This window comes from Leuresthes tenuis, unplaced genomic scaffold (genome assembly GCF_036924035.1).
Source record: "Leuresthes tenuis unplaced genomic scaffold, fLeuTen1.0.hap1 SCAF_5, whole genome shotgun sequence".
NCBI classification, from domain to species: Eukaryota; Metazoa; Chordata; class Actinopteri; order Atheriniformes; family Atherinopsidae; genus Leuresthes; species Leuresthes tenuis.
This window is the reverse complement of record NW_027325359.1, coordinates 30,669,309-30,685,707: the sequence shown is the minus strand read 5'-3', so window position 1 is coordinate 30,685,707 and position 16,399 is coordinate 30,669,309. Positions and strand designations below refer to the sequence as shown.

Genomic DNA, 16,399 nt, shown 5'->3' with positions numbered 1-16,399 from the left:
AGCTGCTTAAAGTGCTTTGGGTGGCACTCTACAAAACATTACTTAAGATTCTAACACTCTTTGCATTAAATAGCTCCATTTTGAAAACTTTTACAAAGATTTTTTTTGACTAACCTCCACAAAAAAATTCTGTTTTTTACTTGGTTTGAAAAAGGTCATTTGTTTCTCTGCAGGTCTAAAAAATTCAGAAACACACGTATAGTAGTTGGCTTTTCATCCATTCAAGAAGTGGGGAGAGTGATTGGCTTCGCACCCAACTTGCAGCAACTCTGATGCCTACGTGAAGCAATCACAACACACCACATTACAGTTAGAGGTGTGCACAAAAGCTTCTTCATACTGTGATAGCAGCTGTTTGGTTAAGTTTAAGCACCAAACCTACATAAAAACATCATATATGCACACCAAAAATCAATGATAATGATGTATTCTGAAAAAAGTGGCACCAAAACCCAAAACAAGGATCAATATGTGAAAAATCAGGCATATAAAGTCTTCATATAAAATTTCTGGCATAAGATAAATTAATCTACTCATCAATAACATTTTGGCGAAAGTCAGGGTGCTTCGGACACTATTTAGATCACTCGAGATCCGTGTATATCCATATAACGGGAGTGAACAGGTCATAGACAATACAGCCTCTGAATTAAGTCTTTATTTCCCCAATACTTTAAGCTGAATGAATGAATGCATACTATTGCACTGTTAGTTCAGGGCTGCCGTGCTGTTGTTATCTGGGGCTTTCTACACCCGGGTCACTTGAGATGACGTCATCAAGGCATGCCACAGCAGCACAGCTTATTTACTGTGTGACAGTCGGCTATCTTCACATGGAGTTTGCTACTATTAGTTTGGTGCAACATGGCAGAATATTCATCAGATTATGACGATGTGGACGACGACTTTGAGTACAATGGATGACCTTACCGTTTGGAGTAGAAAGCCCCCGATAAGCCCCCAATAACAACAACAACATGGCAGCTCTGAACTAACAGTGCAATAGTACGCGTTCGTTCATTCATTCATTCGTTAAAGTATTGGTGAAATAAAGACAGATAATGCTTTATTTAGAGGCTGTATTGTCAAAGCCCCGTTCACTTTCGTTATATGGCTATACGCGGATCTTGAGTGATCTAAATAGCGTCCGAAGGATGCCGACTTTCACCAAACTGTTATCGGTGAGTAGATAAATGTATTTCACGCCAGAAATAAGGTCCAGGTTTAAAAAACCGAACTTCCCTTTTAATCCGTCATCTTGGTAATATCAACCATACATCTGAGCTGCGAGCAGTTCTGTGTCTGCGTGTGTTGCTTTACATCAACTCACAACGCAGCATGTCAGCTTGTTAGGATTTATTACTGTCTCATTTTTAAACTACTCCAAAAAGCAGCAGCTCACATTGCAGATGGTTTATAGGCTGCATGGGCCAAAATATTCAAGGCAAGATAAGACTAAACAGCTTGAGGGCAGTTTAGAAGATTGGCTCCTATTTCTGAAGATCCCACATCTAACAACTCATGGTGTATTTGTCTTATTTTTGATATAATGATTAGATGAGTACATATAAAGCATATACGATGAGGGAGGACTACTTTGATAATTGTGCGACAATCTCTCTAATGTGAAACACTAATATTCCATGAGTTTGAATCAAAATGGAAAGCAATACAGATAATTACGGTGAGCAGGAGAGACAATTACGAAGATTGAGTAGTCAGTGCTTTTTGGGTAATTATACAGCAATTTCTCAATTTCTATAAATAGAAATTTGTAATCTGTTCGAAGGTTGGAGAGTTCCAGAGGACAGATGATTAAGAGAAGGGTGTAAGAAGAGAAAGACAAGAGAAAGAGAGGAAAGAGAAAACTCAGGAGAGGAGAGACACCTCTACATTTTTGGTTTATTACTTTTAGATGTGTAACTCAGAGTGTTAATAATATCATTGCAAACACAGCATCAACTTCTCAGCTCAATAATCAGCATCCGACCGACCAAAAACATTTAAACACCAGCACAAATTTTTAAAGTTGTTATCCAGCTGTGCTCTTTTGTGTCTCTGCCAAGAATGATTTCATTAGTCACAGACCAAAACCCCATGTTGGCAATATGTGGGAGGTTTGTGTTGGATCTGTGTGCAGTACGAGTTGAGTTTAAAGAGAGTGAAATAGAGAGGGAAAGAGGACTAGAGTGGGTGGAGGAGTAGCAGGGTTAGGAGCCTTGTAAGTGTCTCTTTTCTAATCTAGAACACAGCAGCAACAAATGCTGCTTTGGATCCAGCCCAGACATTATAATGAAGTGTGTGTGTGTGTGTGTATAAACAGAAAAGCAAGACAGCATACCCAAGTGTGTTACCAGCAAACTCTGTGTGCACATTTGCTGTGATTCAAGCATGAGTGTGATATTTCTCAGGCTGTCAAGCTGATTAACAGGTACAAAGCACTGTTCTAGTATCTGAGCGCTTTCAGGAAGGAACCCTGAGGTGTTGAAGTGTCCACGGCTCAAAGAGATTGACAGGAAATGTGTGTGGAAAAGAAAAGAGCACTTGATTTCTGTCAGAAAAGCTTAAGTATTACAAAGGATAAAGTGTTATGAGCATCAGTTTCTGCATCTCTGTGACTCAACATAACCAGCTGCGCTAATGGGGACAGTAATTAACTCCTGCTGCTGTTACTTGGAATCCTTAATGGATTACTTGGGAAATGTTTCTTTCATATCTCAACATACTTGTTTGACATGACGAACTATTAGCATTATTTGAAGTGCTTCTCCAAAAATGTTTAAGCATGATAATGATTTCTAAGAAATGGAAATATTTCTAATCAGAGGCAAATTAATAGAACAAGAAATTTAACACTAATCTGATTTACATGCTGCAAATGGGAAACATGAAAGATCCATTATGAAACGCACCGGTAAATGTCTTAAACCAAGGAAAATGATAAAAGATTGTGCAAGCTGAAAAAAGATTAACTTCTGGTGGAAAAAACATAGCTTTTCAGGAGGGTCTGTGGTGAAATACGTCGTTGTACTTGTTCGTGCAGACTGTGGTTAGACTCACTATTTTCACCTAGTTTTGCCCTGTGGTTATGCTGCTGTAGGTCTGGACTGCTGGGGGACCTCCCATGATGCACCTCTCACTCTTACCCTCCCCATACATATGACATTATTGTTGTAATTAACTTGTGCTTCTCTTTCTCAGCAGGTATCCCTGGTCTGGTGTTAAGGCGCTCGTTGTCCTCTTTCCTGTCCTCTCAACTCACAGCCGGTCGGGGCAGATGGCCGCCCTTCCTGAGTTTGGTTCTCTGAGTTCTTGCTTTCCACCATGTTCGGGATGAGGGATTGAATTGAGGAGAAGTTTCAATGCATTATTGTATATTGTGTTTTAGGCTTGGCTATAATTAGGAATAAACCACAGTTTGGCTTTAAATACACTGTTTCATCATGTTAATGATGAATACTAAAAACTAAGCTAAAAGCGTACACAGTGCATACCAAATATTCAGTAATGTATTGGTGATGTGTTGGGAGTGAGAGCCAGCTAAACTAAAACCCTTTAACATTAGAAAGGTTACATTAGCATGTAGATGAAAACATTTAGTATGGAAGTATGGAAATGCAAAGCTGTTGACTGCTATCACAGTATGAAGAAGCTTTTGTGCACACCTCTAACTGTAATGTGGGGTGTTGTGATTGCTTCACGTAGGCATCAGAGTTGCTGCAAGTTGGGTGCGAAGCCAATCACTCTCCCCACTTCTTGAATGGATGAAAAGCCAACTACTATACGTGTGTTTCTGAATTTTTTAGACCTGCAGAGAAACAAATGACCTTTTTCAAACCAAGTAAAAAACAGAAAGTTTTTGTGGAGGTTAGTCAAAAAAAATCTTTGTAAAAGTTTTCAAAATGGAGCTATTTAATGCAAAGAGTGTTAGAATCTTAAGTAATGTTTTGTAGAGTGCCACCCAAAGCACTTTAAGCAGCTGTCAACTCTTAACATTAAAAGCTGAGAGCTGCAAGCATAGCCTTGCTTGAGGCACAGCACCTGAAAACAAAACTAATCCCATTCCACTGCTTTATGAAAGTGTCAGAGATTAATTTCTTCAGAGGAGAGTAGAAATTTCTATTGTTGCTTTCCAAGTTGGTACTTGGATACTTTGAATTTCCCCCATTGGGGGATGAATAAAGTATTTTTCTATTCTGTTCTAATAGGCCATATACTTTCCCATCTTTAAAGAAGTATTTTTGGTGCCTTCATCTAACCAAGCAGTTTAAAAAGCTTAAACACTTACTAACAAGCAACTGAAACACTTTTCCAAACATGAATAAAATCAGACCCTCTCAGATAAAAGTCTTACATGAAATCCCCTCTGTTTCTTCCCAGGATTTTGGAGTTTTATTCCTTCTGAATTTAGACTCGGATCCACCACAACAAAGCTTCTAATTAACCATCCTTTGTTTTTTTCTTATAATAGTTTTTAATCTCATAACTAAACCATATGTTGCGTTTTATGTGCATAATACATCGTTACGCTCTGTTGAACTCATTTTAAGCACTGTTTTATTACATAGCAGTGGTACCTTTATAAGTCTTTCTCTGCTTCTTGCCTCCCCTGCACAGCATTTTAAACTTTTTTTTAAATGTCTTACATTTCTTAATGGTGCAAATAAAGTAAAAACCTCAAAAGACATCATACTAGAGGGCTGCATTGGGCTTGGGTCCCGTCGGGTCCCGTGGGACCCAACTCAAATCTCGCGGGAGTGGCGGTATGAACTGTGCTGTGGGCAGGCGCGGGCGGCTAAAAAAAAACATTGGGATCGGGAGTCAGTGTTGCCAGGTCACGGGTACGATAATTATCGTATTTGTATGATGATTTTGCCCTGTGTACGATGTACAATAATCAATAATCCCAAAAAAGGCCAAATATATGATAATTTGACCATTCTCTGAATGTGTGGTTGTAATCTGTTGTAATCAGCCTGTCCCAACTGATTTTTTTGTGAGCCCTGAAGGCATTTCCATTTCCATGGGACAAGTTTCAAGCCAATCATACTTTTCTATGTGAGCTACGAGTGACGTGCATCCGTTTGCCTCAGAAGTTCCTAACAGTAGGTGGGCTTCAGGCCTGATTTGGCTCATTAGTTCCCACTCGTCATTGTTTACGGGACATTTAGCCTAACGCAACTGCTGATGCAAAGCCGTGAGTGCCTGTTAGACGCTATTCAACACTAGAGTGACTATAGCGCATCCACAGATTTGTTATTTTGGTTGTGACAGGTGTGAAATAATTTCCCTCGATGGTTTTTGGCTTAGTGGGTTAAGCAGACGTCCCATAAACAGAGGCTAGTCCTCGATGCAGTTGGCCCCTGTTCGAGTCCCGAACTGGACAGCCATTTGCTGCATGTCATTCCCATTCTCTCTCTGCCCTGTGTCCTGTCTCTCCACTGTCCTATCAATAAAGGCATTGAAAAGCCCAAAAAATACTTTAAAAAAAAGATAATTTCCCTCAAATTATGACCATTTTATATCTCTGGTACAATAATACTACATTTCCCACCTGGCAACACTGTCGGGATGTATCCTAGCGACAGGATGTCAATAAATGATGTGGAAAGGAAGCTCAAAGAAGGTCTTTACAGCACAAAGACAAAGCAAGGCAAGTCTAACATTTGGAGAAGTTTCTCAATTGTCCATGAATCTCTTTATTAACGGCCTATAAAATTACGTGTTTTCTAAATTCTAAATGTTTTGCGGGAGCGGGAGGGAATGTAACAGACACGTTGCGGATGCAGGCGGTAATGGTCAGAAATTTAGCGGGAGCGGGATGAAGAAAACAGTCCCAATCCCAATGCAGCCCTCTCGCACCTAACATATTCAGCTGTGTGAGAAACATTTCTTCAGTAAAGCCTCTCTATGTGGATATATTTTGAGAAGTTGAGGTCTCACTAATTTTGTGACCACCTGGGGGCTCACTGTATATATAAATATTTTCTCTGTAAATGTAAGGAAAAAAATTAAGTTTACCTCATAAAATGCAGCCAGTCACAAATTAAAGGGTCCCTCATCCTTTTCTCTGAGATGTTGGAACATTTAGATGTTATTATTACGAGCCTGCATTACTGATAACACATGAGAGCACAGTTTCTTGTGTGTGGCCCCCTGGGGACATTCAAGGGTAGTTTGCATTTAAACAACAGCCTTTGGCAGTTTGTCCAATGAGACTAAGAATGGAAAGCTATCTTTTTCTTCTTATCAGTTGCCATTCGTGCCCTCTTTTCATTGTGCAATGGTGTCAATTCTCTTGTCATTTTCAATGAGCAGCCATGGAGCTGTTTTTGTGTTGGAGATTGAAATCAAATAGCTTTTTCTCTGCAGGTCACAAGAGGCAGTTTCCATGGCATCTCTATTCACTCACAAATGTAAAAGGGTCATTTCTAATTACAAATTAAGTATGGTTTCAATGGTAGGAATGAGTTATTAACAATTTTCTTGTAGATTTCTATCGACTCAAATCATAGCAAATGTGAAAAAAAGTGAATGTTTAAGCTGTTTGCATTCTTTGATTTAGTTTAGTCATCAGTGCTCAGAATAGGAGACAAATCAAGTTTCATCTCTTCACTGCGCTACGTTCTTTGAGTTATTGGCTTAAATATCATAAATGTCCCCCAGTCACGGAGACTTAATCTAAGGCTTTCAGCCTTGGGAAATTGAATTCTGGACTTCTGCATCAAATCTTTGTCTTTTCATGTGGGATTTTTAAATGTTCTTTTATGCTTTTCAGTCACTGTTTGCTTTGGTTCAGACAAAGACGGGACTTTGTTAGAATTGGACTTCCACTCAGGAGACCATGGTCTACAGATTTTGCTTTGTTTCCTTGTTTTAGTGACAACCTTGTCCTTCGTATCCCTGTGGTATGCAGTCTTGTGTACAACATTTTCGTGTAAAGCTTTTTCTTTTCTGCATTCTGTTCACTTTTGCTTCCTGTTCTTCTTTCACACCAGGTTTCATTTGCTGATTGCCACACCTGTATCACCATCATTGGGGTTCTTGGTGTGTTGATTTTTTACATGCCTGCACGTAGATGTATGGTTGTTATTTGACAACAGGGAATGCCTTTCGATTGTCATTACAAATGGTTTAGATTATAATGAAGTATAATCTATGTTCCTTTTGTGCTTTGGCTCTCTCTGTGGACTGAGATTTATTTTTAGATGATGCTCTGTAAAGGATTTCTTTTTTCTCGGACAAAGGATTCAAATACTTACACAAAATACAGGTGTGCATGTATACAAGGACCCTAAAATGATAGATGAAGTTCACTCTTCCATCCTCTGCTGGTCTTTCTCAGCTTTTTTGACCACATAGCTTTTTTGATTTTTTTTAACCCAGAATCCCTTGTATGTGATCACTTCTCTGGCTGTCTAAATATTCTGTAAATATTAGGAGTCATCGGATTTGCGGTGGGTCATCACCACAGTCATATCCCGGCAGCTTTGCATTTAGCCCCCACTGACTGACTCCTGTTTGTTATCTGACCGAGAACTATGCTTACTTCTTTTTAAACCTGTTGTCTCCTCTTTGGACTCTCTTGGTGCCCTCAGATCCTCACCCTCAGCAGTATTGAATTCTACAACCCCTTCCCGTTCTTCTTCTCTGATTCAAGACAAAAGGCCAAGTAGACTGTACACAGATCTCTCTGGGAGTTCCACATTCCAGACTCAGAGTTACTTATCTCACGGATTCTCCTCTGCCTTCCCCGATGAGTCCCTACCTGAACTCTTTAGTCATGATTCTGCTCCATCTTCACTTCTCGCTGGTGGATTGACCTTCCTAATCTAGTCGGGACTGCAGGCTCTCTCTGCAGCATTTACTATGGACTCCCTCAACTGAATGTTTACATTCTGCTCTCTGTTCTACTGCATTTTACCCAGTTTGTTCTTGATGATATAAACTTTTTTTAAGACTACAATTTTATCAAGCAAACAGATAAATAACTGCCAAATCTCTGTTTTTTCTAGATTGAATCAGGCAGAAGTCTTACCAAGTTCCAGATCTAGCATTCACAGCATCAATGATATTTATGTGAAATATAAATCTGAGGGCTGCACGGTGGTGTGGTGGTTAGCACCGTCACCTCAAAGCAAGACAGTTCCAGGCTCAACTCCCAGCTGGGGCCTTTCTGTGTGGTGTTTGCATGTTCTCCCCGTGTATGCGTGGGTTCTCTCTGAGTACTCCAGCTTCCTCCCACACCCCAAAAACATGCATGTCAGGTTAATTAGTGAGTGTGAGCGTCCATGGTTGTCTGTCAGGTTTGGCCTGTGATGGACTTGTGACGTGTGTACCCCGCCTCTTGTTGTTGTCGTTGACTTTTCCATCTTCATGTTGGCAGTCGGCAGTGTTATCAGTGCCTTATTCATCACACTGTTCTGACTTTTGGGTGACATTAAAACTGAAATGAATCACTTGTGTGCTTGGAAGATAGATAATGACTACTCGGAGATTGTAAATTACTTCCATATTGCGAACACACCCACATGGTTCAGACTTCTTAAAAGCAAATAAAAGTTTGTCTCTTTAATTCAATCATTATTTACAGTCGTTAATCTGAAAAAAAGACTTTAAAGAACCTTTATTACTTTAGAATTGCTGGTTATTTATAGAAATACCTTGATTATTACACACCTCTGCATTTGTTGTGAATGTGACATACAACAATTTATTTTGGGAAATTGTCATAGGTGTAATTTATTTGTACAATACTTAAGATTTAAAGCGGTTTAAATAGTCAAATAGAATAGAATTGGCTGTGTGATTAAATGAAAACTATGCATTAATCCGTACAAATGCAAATATACTGTATGTATTGAAACATAGACATAGCTACATACACATAAATACATACTCCTCACGTTCAGAAATGATGTTCTTACCAGAATTTAATCTAGTTTGCAACAGTGCTTTCTTTTCTTTTTTTTTATTTTACAGCAGACATGTCATTCAGGGAGGTGTTTTTCTTCCTTCTAGCTGTAACGATCAGCATTCAATGGCAGCTGTTGGTCACTGTGGATCAAATCGGATTAAACCACAGCTTTACTGACCTGACAAAGTGAATTTCACTGTGAAAGTTTTCAACATTTTTAGTAATAGACTAAAGAAACTTTTAATCCTATAACATTTACTTTTAATCTTTTTCTCATGAGTAGCCCTAAAATAGTGGAGATAATCTTATTCCAGATGCACCAACCTCTCATTCAGGCTATTTTTTTTAAGTTTTTTTGTTCTATCACTGATAAAAACACATAGTGCATAATTTCCTTTTCTGTGCTTTTCAATAATAATATTAATTTTGGTATGTGTGATGGTAAATGGACTGCACTTGTGTAGCTCTTTTCTAGTCTAACTGACCACTCAAAGCGCTTCAACACTACTATTCACTGTAATATTTTCTTGATTATTGTAAGCATTTGCAGCAGTTTAGGGTTAGGGAAAGATGGTTTTCCAGTTTTATTCACCTTGACTCGAGACATGATGCTTTCACTGAGAATCATCTTCCTAACTTTAACACCTTTCCTTTTGGCTCATAAATCAAAGACAGTGAGACTCAAACACTTTGATCAAGTGAGAACTGTGATGTAGTGAACTATTTTGTCCTGTTTTGAAAACTTTCCATCTGTACTTTTTCATCCCACAGGGCAGAACCTATTCTGCAACGGATAAAAGAGGACCGGACCCGAGTGGTTTCTCCCTCTTTTGATAACATCAAGTATGACACCTTTGAGCTTGAGGAGTACCCTCTGTCTGCTCAGGGCTTTGACTGGGAACTGTGGTGTCGATACCTCAACCCGCCAAAGTCGTGGTGGACACAGCGCAACCACACAGCCCCCATCAGGTAAAATAAAGATGACTTTGATGAGTGGAAATTCTACAACAATCCCTTCAATCATGTTGATGTTTGTTTGATAAGATGACTTCCTAAGCTCATTATTCTGTCGTTATATTAACTATAACCCTCAAGTATACAGATTCTGATAGTGAAGAGTCAATATTTTAAACCCATGTCAAACCTAAAGACTGCAACTCAACCACAAAGCGCATTAAGTGCAACACACAAAAGTTGTTGCATCACAAACAGGACGCAACAACACAGATTTAAGAGAAAAAACTGATCATTTGTGTCATTAGATTTTATAACACACACAACAAGATCCAGATCTTTATTGCCAGTGGCCAGTCTGATGCTACCCACACACCAGAAGACTCTGAAAGACTGTCAGCTAACATCTAAAGACTCGTGTTCAGAGTTTTTAGTCCGAGACTAGCCTCAGACTAAAGATTTTACAAAGACTGTGAATCTTGTGGTGTCACTATTTACAAGACTACAACTAAATTTTTAAATTTTTTTTCTCATCATGCAATTTTTTTCCCATCATCAAGTTTTACAAAAATTTTGTCATGGCTGCTCTGCCCACAGCTCCACCAGTAGCTCCTCCTTTTGGACGGTCCATTTTCGCCTGCTTGTCGCTCGTTCTTCTACGTCCGCCGACATGTTTGTTATTGACTGTCTGCTTTCCTGTTTCCGATTTTCTCAGTGCTCACCTATTGGTTGTTAATTGTGTTACGTCACTGCGACCTGCGATAATATTAAACACGTTTGATATGATCCCAAGCCCAAGACTAGGGAAAGACTGGAATGAAACGTCGTTGCAGACTGCAGGTTACCACCTTAAACCTTCTCTGCGAGACTCCAGTTAGACTCCTAAAGACTGTCAGTTTTTAGTCTGGGACTGTGAAAATCATTTGGTGTAAGCCCAGCATGAGAGATAAATGGTGCTTTGGCTGCTACAGTCTTAAAAACATCCCAGCAAAAGCACAAATGCTTGCTTACCAATACCAGCAGGAGCATAAAACTTCTGCTGTTCTGCTTTATGGCAAATAAATCAGTGACACAATGTTTATAGATTTGGGAAAAGAAGAAGGGACATGTCCTGCTCAATAACATAATGGAGGAGGATGATTAGCTCCAGCTCTTTATTTCTTCGTCTTGTATACCTTTTCTGGATGTGCTCAAAAGGCTTATCAGTTCTGTGAATTTGCTTTTTTCCATTAATTAACTGAAGACAGTCACAGTCTAGACATTAAGTATCTAGATAATTGCACTTTATTTTGTTATTCAGGCCTTGTGCTTGAGGAAATTAGATTTTAGACAAAGTAATGGGCCAAATCTCAGGTTTATTTTAGAAAAAAAATGTTGTTATATAGTGCAGAACGTATAAAGGTTCAAAGGCAAAATAGGTCATAACTGTTCAAACATTTTCACTGTTTATGAAAAAACTTTTGGCCCTTAATTCTTCATATATCTATATACTAAATGTAGTTTTTCATACACTTTAAGAATGTAAATGAGTTATCAGCCCCTCTCGAATTTCCACATGTTGTTGACTTCCATCTTAAAATTCTTTCTTTTTCCATCAACCAACACACAAATGTTCACAATGACAGATTGTTTTGTCAGTTACATTCAGTCTTGAACCCCTTTTACCCAGAACAACTTACAAGCAAGGAATAGTATTCAAGCTTCAGTCTAGCAAAAAATCTAGCATAGACATTAATAGCAGTCTATCTGAGGTTTTAAGTGTGAGTTAGGCTTGTTAGAGGTGTTAGGAAGGAGGCGTTAGGTGCTCTCAGAAGAAATTAGTCTTAAAGAGATTCTTGAAGGTAGACAAGGGTGCCTTGCTGATATAATGTGGCAGCTTGTTCCACCAACATACGAGAAGAGTCTGGACGAAGAAACGAAGAATGCCTTGTGTGTTAAATTGCACAAGGAGAGCACAAGGCTGTGTGATTGATAGCTGGATTTATTATGAATAAAGACTGAAATATCACATTTACTTCTGTACTCCTAACCTTCTGTCAGTGCCCCCTCTTCATCTGTGACTTGTTAAGAGTCCACCTGTGCCTAAAAGATTCCACTGGACACAATTAAAAGGGAACATGTCTGTCCATATAAGGTCACAGATTGTTGTGTAAGAGTAAAAAACCACTGTGTCCCACCAAAAACAGCCTTTTTAGATCTGTCCATCTCGCTAAACGGAGGAATAATGGTCATAGGGATTTGGTTAGTTTGATAATGAACAAGCCAGTGATCTGTCCAAAGATTAAAAGTATAGTTTTAGAAAGCTGAACCAACAGCTCAAATTTACCCACATCTGGTCAGGATTGAATACGCTGACAAACAAACCGACACCTTTAGCTCAGATAAATTTAAGTTTCCAGCTTCTCTATTTGTCATCTTAGCATTCTTTGCATTACTGATGCATGCGCAACAGCTGTCTGAGAGAAATGTTTGCAGCCTTATTTTATGCAGCACAGCTTAGAGAGCAGAAGTAGCCCTAAGTCTGTGGAAATATGTGCTGGGAAATTAACTTCACTCCAAGCACACATTTGATCAACTGAAGCATAATTTAGAAACCTTTTTGGGAATATTTCTGAGGTGCACCCTAATATTTTGTGGGAAAAACATTTTGTGAAGCAGTTGCAGAGAACAATGCTAATACGACGCTACTTGTCACTTGATAGTTCCTTAAAATATTGAAAAGATTAGCCATCTCTTTGACTACATTTTGCTTCCTATCACTGTACACAAATATTAATAAACTGTAGCTCTTCATATCCTGTAAACAATATGCTGTACTATTAAAAGTTACTGTTATTTGTATATACATAAATTGTCATTTGAGTGTGCTGCTAACTGCAGGTTGTAGGGATAATAATGTATTCAAAGATTGATGTGGGAGGGTCCTCGTTTCCATTTGCACTTTTGAGTTTCAGAGTCTGGCTGTTTCCCAATCTGTCCACCCACAGGGAAGAAAACTCACCCAAACAAGCAGCGCCATTGCATTTCATATAAGGGTAGATGTGTGGGACTGACAGCATGAATACTAATACGCGTTATTTTTTACTCTTGTTGATTCAGTTTGATGTTGATCTGAGTGCTTTCTCCCCACATTTTCTGAACTTGTTGTGTTAGGTGAAAGCGTCATTTTGACAACAGGGTCATCTTTACATATAATGCACTGACATTATTTATTATAAAAGGCTAAGGATCTGTTCGGATATGAAGTGTTCTTGAAAAAAAACTCAGGGTGTTGAGTGTGTTGCTTCCCAGTGTGGGCCTAATTGTGGGATAGGACGCAGCTTTTTTTATGTGGGTCTTGTGTAATATTTAGCATTTTGACTCCTTTATTGCTATGCATTCTATAAACAATGTTTATCGTCATTATCTTCTCTTTCCTTCTCTTGCCATTTACCTCAGGAGCCCAGCTCTTATCGGATGCTTTGTAGTCGATAGGAAATACTTTGAGGAGATTGGCCTGCTAGACGAGGGAATGGAGATTTACGGCGGAGAAAATGTGGAGCTCGGCATCAGGGTGAGACTGCATCTTACGTGCTGCACATCCATGTCCAAACTTAATAATATGATATGTTATATATAATGTATTCAAAGATATCTGTTACCCAGTGAAATTTGAGTCCTGTAAACCACAGAGGCATCAACCATTGTCACAGTCCAAAATGAAATATCTTAAACAGCAGGCATATCCAGCATGACAAAGTAGACAAATTACCTTTTGCTTGACTGATTGGGAACAATATCAGTCCTTCACATAACTCATTTAGTCTGACTCAAGCAAACTGAGCTGATTACAAATGATGTAACAATTGCTAAATAATACATTCCCTTCTCACCAAAAAAATCCTATGAAATAAAGCTGCATTACTTTAGGACACTGATTGATAGGACTATGATTTCAATGTTTTTGTAAAGGATTTTAGCAGTTTTTGGTTGGATTTAACAATAGCAGGTTTTACATAATTTCCTTGAAGTTTAACTAAATAATAACATTAACATTTACTACATCCATTTAATCTCTAATCAGATCTCCAGAGGCAGCTGGTTCTGTAGAAGCACAGTTGTCCTGACGTTGCACATCAGTCTCTGGAGATCCCTGCGTTCGAAACTTAATAGATGCAGGACGCATTCCAGGGAAACTGTTGACTCAGGCTCAGTGTGGAGTGGTTTAGATTATCTTGTCAGTGGAGCACAGGTTAGGTCTGACCAGGCTTGGCTGACACTGATCTGAGCTGCTGGCCTACAAACACATCAAACTCTTGAACATATATACATTTTCCAAAGACTTGTTTGTGACAGATTCAGACTTTGTGTATCATTGACACCATTTTTTACCGTACCCACTATCCTCGCAAAGAAAACTGCAATGCAGCTCCACTGTCATTCACACTTGATGTGAGGTATTTAAGTGTTTCTGCCAAACTGCCTTCCTCTTGTTCCATTAGAAAATGGACACTGGTAGTCTTTAATAAACTGTGGAATATGAAGACTTGCTGGAAGACCTCTGGAAGATCTTTGCAGAAAACAAGCCGGCACTAAATGCTATTTTTGCTTATTTTGTGATTAAGGCATTAGTCACTAACCCAAAGTTCTGGATGTCCCATTCATCTACTTATTATCTGGGACCGGGTTGCACGTGGAAACATGTCTGAGCAGAGACCCCCTTTCACTCTTCTGACAGCACATCGAGGTGTTACCACACCAACCATTCCTATTCTCCTCAGCGAGTCCTGGGTCTGCCCCGAGGCCTTCTCCTGGAGGGACATGTCAGAAACACCTCCCCTGGGTGGATGTTTCCTTGATAATTTTGAGGTTCTGCTTAATCCCCATAATGCAGAGTGCTCTTCACTGTATAGTCACTGTATAGGTAAAGCAATCAGTGTGGTTCAGCTACTCTGACTGGGCTCATCTTCAGCTCACGCACGCAGACGGCTGTCATAGTGTGAGTTATTGCACACTATTCTCATTTCCTTTTGCAATATTACTTATATTATGGTCACTTTACATGTCAGTACTTTTTATATCACGTCACTTCTTTATCCTCAGTACTTGTTTTTGCACATTGTCTGTTTGCAGGTTGATTGTTTTCTTGGTTAATGTGTAAGTTATAGATAGTTGTTTGTGGTTTTTTTGTGTTCCTGCCCTTTTTACTTTAATTCTGTAGTGTAAACAACACTTTCTTTTATGCCGCTGGAATAAGTAAATTTCCCCATGTGGGATGAATGAAGTATAAATCTAACTATTTGGGCTGTTTGCAGTAATGAACCTTTCTTTAGCTAATGAGAAGCATTTGTGCAGGATGCAGCCTGAACTTTCTAAATTTGAGACTTGAACCTCGAGTCTCCTCAGTCAACTCATGCAGGTCTAATAACACCAGCTCAAAGGAGAACTTAAGTGCCTCTGCAACAGGAGGTTACCTTTTGTTATAGAAGTCTTAGCGTACTGTTGCTCTATATAAACCCCCTCTGCAGAGACAAATTACTGGAACACCTGTGGGCATGATCACAGTGGAGATTTCAGTGTGGCATGAACAGCAAAGTCATGAACAGACGGTCTCTCTGCAGGCCCCCGGTGGTCCGTGTTTTTCTGACCCACATCAGATGCATGCTCCAGCTGTCTCCTGCTTCAGCCACATTTCACTTTTCCCTGTGCACACGAAGAGGGCTTAGAGTCACGCACAGTGCTGTAAATATGTTTCCTGCTTTAGAGACAACAACAAACTGAGATGAACCTGTTCTGAAACAAAGTTTCTGTTTGGCTTGGTCTGTGGTTCTTTACACATTAGGGTTCAAGGTGGGCTGGATCTTGAGGATATAACCCTTTTTATATGCATGGGAACTTTTAGAACACCTGAAAGGCAGAAAAATATTTGCAAAGCATCAGCAAGAGCACTGACATTTGTTTTCTACTCAAACACTTCTAGTGCCACAGGGCTATTTATCTAAGTCTGAACCTGTCATTAAATGGAACCCCAACCAGCCCGCCAAGCTACACAAAAACATAGTCGTCAGTTATTTTACCGAAACACATCGAGAATGACAAGAAGAGTCAATACCTTCGTTCTTTGCTGACTTAGCAGACGGCACTGCAAAGACCCCCAGATCGATGACTATGTAAATGAGCAGTGATATTTTGACAGAATCAGTTCTGCACTCATGTCTCAAGGGCATTTCTCTTACTCTAAATAATTTATCATGAGTTGAGTTCAGCTGACGGTTTAAGCCAGAAAACAGTCAGTTTGCTCTATTTCTACCTCCTTCATTCCAAACAGAGGCGCCTTTTGTTATGAGCGATTCATTTTTTTCTTTCACCTCAGTCTCTGCAGAAGCGCTCTGTATTTCTGGCTCCTATTGTGAAAAAGATTATTTTCATGAAGAAGCTTCATCTGCACCAGGGTATAATATTTTACATTTTTAATACACGCTGTCTCAAGTTGTTGTTTTTTTTATCACAACAGGCAGTTGTCCTTGACATGATTTATAATTCACAACG

At 39.3% G+C, this 16,399-nt stretch overlaps 1 protein-coding gene across 1 annotated transcript in view; it reads left to right on the top strand.

The window, feature by feature from the left end:
• Positions 1-16,399, top strand: part of galnt18a (UDP-N-acetyl-alpha-D-galactosamine:polypeptide N-acetylgalactosaminyltransferase 18a) — a 142,382-nt gene that overhangs the window by 84,682 nt on the left and 41,301 nt on the right. Inside the window, exons 5-6 of the mRNA XM_072386634.1 lie at positions 9,689-9,886; positions 13,310-13,424. Coding sequence (XP_072242735.1) covers positions 9,689-9,886; positions 13,310-13,424 — 313 coding nt within the window. The remainder of the gene's footprint in view (positions 1-9,688; positions 9,887-13,309; positions 13,425-16,399) is intronic.